The sequence below is a fragment of the Cynara cardunculus genome (assembly GCF_001531365.2).
Source record: "Cynara cardunculus var. scolymus isolate 2C chromosome LG 2, CcrdV1, whole genome shotgun sequence".
In the NCBI taxonomy this organism is placed as follows: domain Eukaryota; kingdom Viridiplantae; phylum Streptophyta; class Magnoliopsida; order Asterales; family Asteraceae; genus Cynara; species Cynara cardunculus.
The window spans coordinates 56,128,212-56,136,362 of NC_037529.1; the positions used below are offsets into that span (position 1 = coordinate 56,128,212).

Sequence of the window (8,151 nt, forward strand, 5' to 3'; positions counted from 1 at the left end):
GCAATTGGATTGGGCTTTAGCTTGGCATATATATATTAATGGTCAAAGATAGGGCCTTGGGCCTTGGGTCTCTTGATCATGACAGAGTGTGCCGCGACCTTCGACGCGGGTCATGTCACGCGGTCACCCGCGAGCCATCTTTTTTATTTGTGATCAAACAGTGTTTCGCGTGACCGCTTGCGCGGTTCTACTCGCAGGATAACTCACACCTTGCACTGTTTCGACTAATCACAGAGTCTGGCGTGATCAAAGCACTGTTTGCGGAAATTTTTGGTTTAACCGCCAAAAAATGCCAAAACTATATATATATATATATATATATGTCATTTCCCTCTAAATGGAAGACCAAATTCATTTTCATACGTTTTTTCCCTCTTTCGTTTCATCTTCCCTCTCAAGAACACGCTTCGATTCGATGGGGTTGAATTAACGTGCATCAAATCAACCGGATAGTTGTATCCTCTAGACGACGTCCGTACCGAGCACGATTGGGGACGAAATTTCGTCTTAGGACACTGCAATTCGCAAGCCTCTATCCTTTTATCTTTGTTCAATTCTACGTTCAACATTGAATAAGGTACACGATTCGTAAATTTCAAGTATTTTGTTGATAAGTTTTGTTGTTGTTTTCGTCATTTTCTGTTTTGTTGTCCATTGGTCATAACAATGAAAACGTAACCTCCACACATGTTTTGAATTAGGAGTGTGAAATGTTACAAAGAACACACAAAAAAATGGAATTGATAGAACACAAAAATTGACACATATTGGAAATTGCTAGACTCATGTTCACAACTTTACCCGGAACAATTTTTGGGATGAGGCTCTCGTTATTGTTGTCTATCTTTATCAATAGAATGTCCTTTTGAGTCGTTGTCTGTTCAAATATCACACTATTCTCTTTATTCTCCTTAAAGCATACCTGCATACACCACTTGTTTCTAAATTTGATCCTCGAGCTTTAAAGTGCGTTTTTTGGAGCTACTCTTCTACCAAAAAGGGGTACATTGTGATAACCGGGTTCCGGTTATATTTGAGGTAATTTTAAAGTTTGGGTGAGTAAAATTCTTTTAAAATAATTGTGTTATTATGTGATTATTATAATCATCCATGGTTCATATGCATGTATATGTATATTTGTGTGTGAAGGGGGAGTTTTAAATAATAAAACTTTCCACTGCCTATTTTGGGAAAGTATATAAGGATGAGTTGAATTCATTCCCTTCATACCTGCCATTTTGGGAAAGAAAGGAGTAAGGAGAGAGAGAGTTGATTCTGTGTGAAATTGCTAAAGGTTAGAATCTGAATTTTGTGATCATAATTGGAGTTCTTGCTGAGTGAATCATCTTCAAATTGTTGCATATAAGGTGAGTTTTACAATGAAATTGGTGAATATGTTATAACTACCGGTAGTATTCTTAATATATGATGTTAATTGCATTTCAATGTTAGATATATGTACATATTTCATCACACAAAGAATGTCCGATAAGGACTTTTTATTGTTTTTAGTGTTGTCCGATGAAGGACTCTTATCGCTCATGTGATGTCCGATAAGGACCTTTATCGGACAAAGCCTCAACCGGATTGGGTGTTCATCGCCCAAAGTTTTGTCCAGTGAGGATGTTTATCGCTCGAGGCATCATCCGAATTAAGTGTTTATCGTTCAATGTGTTGTCCGGTGAGGGATTTCATCGCCCAAGTGTTGACCGGTGAGGGCTTTCATCGCCCAAGTGTTTTCCGAATTGGGTGTTTCATCGCCCAAGTGTTGTCTGGTAAGGGCAGTTCATCACCAAGTGTTAACCGTGAGGATGTTCATCGATCATAGTGTTGACCGGTGAGGGTGTTTCATCGCGCAAGTGCTGTCCGGTAAGAGCAGTTCATCGCCAAAGTGTTGACCGATGAGGGGTTTATCGTCCATGTGTTGTCCGATGAGGGCAACTCATTGGCCAAAATGTTATAATTATTTTAATGCCATTCTTGGCTAAAAATGTCAGATTTGATCACATTTTATGAGAAAATAAGGGTGACATATCAAGGAGAGGTGTACCATGGGATAAGGGTGACATATCAAGGAGATGTGGCAATTATGGAATCTGTGTTTTGATCGTAACTCTTGTTATCATATCCATAAGAATTAATGATTCAGAGTTATCATTTCTTTGTGATGTGAAGACTTGGAATTATTACTCTTATTGATCTGATAACAATGATGTTGTGCAGAGGAAAATGACTTATAGCCAGAGGCTTTAATAGTCTGTGTTTCGAATAAACAATGTTTTTGGGTTACTGGATATTGCATTTTAATTGTTCAAAAGAGTAAAGATTTGATAAAGAAACCAGAGGGTCTTTGCTTATCATTAAATTCATTTTCTTTTAAGTTCAAAACAATTCTTATTTTTAAGCTCTAGCCCATAACCAATAACTCTGGTTAGTCGTATTCCTTTGTATGATTTAAGAGTTGAGAGTAGGAGCTCTGGTTTTTATGAGCCATAAGAGCTCTGAGTATTTCGTATTAAATGATTGTGAGAACCTGAGGGGTTCTATTCCCTGTGTGGTAGGGAATGATTTTATAACTCACGTTACGTTGTGATATTTGATTTATATTTTGCAAACATTGTTGGATGTTCATGAAAATTTCAAATATAATTTCATAACAAGTTTTGGTGATTTTCACCCTGTAATTGCAAAGAACGGGGATTTCTCACTAGACCTCAAGGTCTAACCCTCATTTCGTGTTTCAAAAATATGCATTGTAGGTCAGGATTTATCCAAGGATAAGAAGAAGAGGAAATGTGAATTTTCCTGTTGTGCTTATTTGATATATGAAGAACAACATGATATCTGTTGAATTTTTAGATTACTTGTTTCTAAGCAAGTTGTGTACAAGATCGTTATTTTGGAAATTTTTGGTTGTAAATTTTGTATTATAACTTCTTATACTGTTGGCACCGAAGATGTACTATTTGTATTTCTTGATATATGAAATACATGATTATATGCAAACGTGGAACCTGGGGCGTTACATACAAGTGCTATCATCTTTCTATTCATTGCATGTGTGTCTCCTTCGATATTACATTCAATGAAGAACAACCCTTTTATCCCAACCTTTCTCTTTAGGGAAGATAAGTGAGTGATGTATCTAGTTGGGATACTTGTCTTCCTAAGGCTATTCCTAAACTTCCACAAGTTACAAGCCCTTCCAAGAAGCATCAACAATCTCAGTCACCCAAAACTAAGGAGCCCTTAGTTTACTATCAGCGACAAGAAATTTCAAGTAATATAGTAAACTCTTAGTCCAACATCTCGATTCTAACCCGTAAAGTATCCCACATTGTAAGCGACCCATCTCTTTAACCTATTTTTTCTGATGATATTTCTAATGTTGAGCCTTCCATAATGATTGAACTGCGCCTAAATTACATATTGCCAAAGGAAAGGGCATTCCAAATCGTACTTAACATCCGATGTCCAGATACGTCTGTTGTAGCATACTAACTCCACGAGATAATGTTGTCATAGCAAATAGTTGTTCCAAGAATATTTTCGAAGTTCTATCACATAAAGAATCAAAGAAAGTCGCGGATAAGGAAATTGGGGCCTTGGAAACCAACAACACATAGGCAATAATCAATCGACCTATAGATAAACATGTGAGGTGTAAATGGGTGTTTACAGTTAAACACAAAGCAAATGAAATGATAGATCAATATAAATCGAGGGTAGTTGAAAAAGAGTTCACTCGAGCATAAGCATGTGACTACAAATCTACAATGGGACATTTGCTCTTGTTTCCAAGTTAAAAACGAGGAGAGTTCTATTATCAACTGTAGCAATCTCGCCCTACCTTGCAACAACTAGACATCAAAAATGTTTTCCTCAACGGCCATTTTGGAAGAAGTTTTCATGAACATTCCTCCAAGGTTCAAAGGAAGATATTGAATAGAAAATGTTTGTTACTTAAAAAAATCCCTTTATGATCTGAAACAATTTCTAGAGCGTAATTTGAAAGATTTAATCAGGTGATAAAAAGCCATGGATCAAACAGGCTCAATCACAACACAACTTATTCTTCAAATTAACACTCACAGGTTGGTGAAATCATCTATGTTGATGACATGTTAATAATAGGTGATGATTATGGAGAACAAGAAAAACTTAATGGTGTCCTAGCCCCAGAGTTTGAAGTTACACGATCTTGGACTGATGAAGAACTTTCCAGGAATGAAGAGTTTCAGAAACAAAACAAGGTATTGCGGTATTTTGGACAAAATATATTTTAGACTTTCTAAAAAACGAAATAAGTGGGTGTAATCCTGTTGGCAACACCGATTAAACCAAAATGCAAGTAGAAACAAGTAACAAAAGAAAAAACAATTAACAAGAGATGTATCAGTGACTAGTGGGCAAACTAATCGACCCATCTCATACAAGGCACAACATTGCATTAACCGTGAGCTTGGTCAGTCAATCATGACAATCCTCTAGAAGAACACTAGAAATCTGTGTACAAAATCTTGCATTATATGAAGAAAACGTGGACTGGAGTATTGTTTAAAAAACAAACAAGTGTTAAAGCCTTTACAGATGTGGACGGGGCAGGATCAGTTTAAAACAGAATATCAACTACCGGATAAAGCTCGGGGAACTTAAGTCACTTGGAGGAGTAAGAAGCAACCATTAGTATCTTGAAGTACTGAAGTAGAAGTTAGAGATCTTGCACAAAGAGTATGGTAATTAATTTGGATTAAATGCATATTTATAGAACTAAAACTTCAAAGAACTGAGCCCTTATTATTGTACTACAACAAATCAACATAACACATAATCCAGTTCATCACAATGATACCAAACATATCGAGGTGGATAGACATTTCATTAACGAATAAATTGATGAAAAGGAACTATGCGTTGAATACATTCCTGGTAGGCAATAACAGGTTGATATACTAACTAAAGGTTTACTAAAAGGAAGTTTCAATGAACTAGTTTGCATGTTGGGCATGTGGAATCTCTATGCACCTGCTTGAGGAAGGGTGCGCAAAATATAATTTTGTATTTATTCAATATCCCTCTAGAATAGGAAACCAAGCTGTACATCTAATTTAGTTTCTACATTTAAATTGATATATAGGTTGCTGATAACTCTCATTTTGAGCGTTATTTACACATCATTTGTGTCGGTTGTTCTTCCATTTGATATATAGGTTGCTAATTAGTTATGTTTTCTCTTTTTATGTTCGTGTTTCTTCTTGTTATTATTTTATTTTCATTTGGAGCTGTTGAGGATGTTTTATGGTTATACGCATCATATTTTGTTAAATGTTGGACTACAGATATGCCCACTGTAGGGAGCGATGTTAATTTTTTTTTGGACAGCTGAAAATATATTTTTGCATGTAATCTTATGTTTGTTTTCAGCTGCATTAGGACAATATTGAAGGGCCAACTCTTGATGCAAAGGATGAGGAACATAAAGATATGGGTAAGGATTGAAAGTATGGAAAGATTTCTTGAAGATTTGAGATCACTTGGAAGGTACAAAAGATGAATAGGAATATGATGATTTTTCAAGATATGGAGATATCAAAAGATATCAAGATTTCAAGAGATGGGTTGAATGGTGATCACTTTTGTCCTAAAAGATTAAAAAACATTTTCATCCTTTGGCTAAAGACCAACACCCTTCCACCTATAAATAAGAGGCTTTGGTGAAGCATTAGAAGAGAGCTCCAGCAATGTAGAAGTTCCAGCAACTTGTTTTGCATTTTGTAGTTGTAGTTGTAATTTATTTTTCAAGTATTTAATTTCCAGCTGCTTCCTACTGTGGAGACATTGTGGGCACAGTTTGTATTTTATTTTTAATGCAATTAACTTTTAAGTATTTTTCTTCTTCTATTATGTTCTTTATTTTAATTATTAGCTAAGCACCCCTTGGGTGAGAGTGTGAGTCGAACTTAAGACTAGTAGGCAACACTTGGGCGTTGTCATCGTTGCTAATTCTTAAACTTGGTCACTTGAATCAGGACTTAAACTCAACGCGGATAAGCCGATCACTTTGAAGTGTTAATATTAGATTTGAGATAGGCGGATTCGAAATACGGCTTAAGTGATGTACAAAGATTTGAGAGAGTCCTTGATAATCACGTAGAGATACAGGTTTTGTATGATTTGCTAAAGTTCAAACTTTGGTTGAGCTTTATATCACAAAGAGATTTGGGTATAAATCTTCATACTAATCGAACTTGATATTTATCAACCTAGACAAATCATCAAAATTAAGAGTCAGTAATGGTGGGCCTTTGTGGGCACAGTCTATAAAGATTCACTTTCGAGAGAACGGGATCTTTATAGACGTTTTTGTGACACAAAGTATCTCACCATTTTGTTACTACGTATATCTTAAGGAAAACTTACACCCATACCCATTTTTAGTTACTTGTTTATATTTCGTTGTTAAAATCATCAAGCTTTCTCAAATATATTTTCTTCTCCTCTAATTGAAATCATTATATTCTCGACTTACTATTCGAAACTTTGAAGTCCGATCCTCTGGATACGATCTCGGTACTTTACCATTTTATTACTTGAAAGCGAACTCAATAGTGGTGTATACTAGCACCATTATTGTGCCACATTTACGTCATTACGTGTGTGTATTTTTGCTATCAGTTGCCTTAGTTACCTATAATTTCTTCTTTGTATGGTGCCTATTTAAAGGCACCAGTCTCTATGAATAAACTTATTCAAGCCTGTTTTTCTACATAAAGATATAGTCAAAATTAAATAAATGAAAGTAACATCATGAAACCATACATGTTTTAAGGAGTTTATTATCAAACAAGTTTTAATAGTAAATCTTCATAAAACTACTCATTTTTTGAAGCATTTCGTGTCATAAAAGTAAGTCCTATTTTGAAAAGTTTGTCGATGTTGAAATCCCTCACGTAAAACATGTTTGTCTTATAATTTTGTCATAATAGAACCATATTTTTTTAAATTGGCCATCATAAAAGTAGTAATATTTTAAAAATTAACATCATGAAACTAATCAAAGTTTTGTGAACCGTTCTACTGGGTCATTTATTGGATCAATGGGACATGAAATTTGATATGCTGGATCGCATAAATATATAAGATCAGATCTTGATCTAGATCAACATCTGACTCACTGACAAGCCTAATATGGTGTGTATACCAAGTAAATTGACGGTCACGATAAATACTTACAGAAAGCATGCTTTGCAAGGAGTTCCAGAGAGTTGGGAGGGGCTTCCCATGAACAACTTCACACTCAGCTTCCACACGAAGATTCTTATATCTAACCTCCACGGAGGGCAATTGCACACCAACTCTGACAAAACAGATGTAACTGTAAGCTAACATCTCAATTTACATCGAAATATCAAATCGCATGCACATTAGAAGGACTTATTGTTACACATAACCCTGCTAAACTGAACTAAACATTGTAATATGACAAAAAAAAATCTGGTGCAGATTTAGTACCAAGTATTGAAACAGCTAAGGAAATCTTACTTGTCTGTTCGTTTTCTAAGTTTCTGCAACAACTGAAGGTTGTCATTCTCAATGTGTTTGATGAGCTTCTCAATAAACATGTGTCGCTCAGGAGCAAGGAGCTTTGTGACATCAACCACCTTCTTTCCTTTAACATCATGCCCATCTCCATTTTCTTCATCAAACAAAGATGACCTCAAACGATCAAATGTTGGCAATCTGTCGATTGCAGCCCATTGTAGAACTTCCTCGTCATGATTGTTCCCAGGACTTATATCTGAATTAGTAAGCAAACTAGATGTATGATGACGAAAAGATGATCTTACACTTCTTCCTATCTCTGACAGCTCACTTCTCAGTAACTCTATTTCCTCAGAACCAACTAGTTGGGCCATATTAGATGGCTTTGTAGTGCTTTGTACATTCAATGGCACCAATACATATACAGAGCAGTTTACACACGGATGGGAAATATACTTTTCTTAATAAAGCACACATGGGCGATACATTAAATTGCTTTTGTAGAGTTCTATAAATTCAATGACACCAATATATATACAGAGCAGTTTACACGCATATTTAACATATAAATATACATAAGAGGACTTTGTTCCTTCATATGCTGTCAAG

At 35.5% G+C, this 8,151-nt stretch overlaps 1 protein-coding gene across 1 annotated transcript in view; it reads right to left on the bottom strand.

Annotated features, from left to right (window-relative positions):
• Nucleotides 1–7,916, bottom strand: part of LOC112506422 (pleiotropic drug resistance protein 3-like) — a 34,545-nt gene extending 26,629 nt beyond the window's left edge. Inside the window, exons 1-2 of the mRNA XM_025110444.1 lie at nt 7,543–7,916; nt 7,234–7,357 (exon numbers count right to left, since the gene is read on the bottom strand). Coding sequence (XP_024966212.1) covers nt 7,234–7,357; nt 7,543–7,916 — 498 coding nt within the window. The remainder of the gene's footprint in view (nt 1–7,233; nt 7,358–7,542) is intronic.
• Nucleotides 7,917–8,151: the final 235 nt, after the last annotated feature.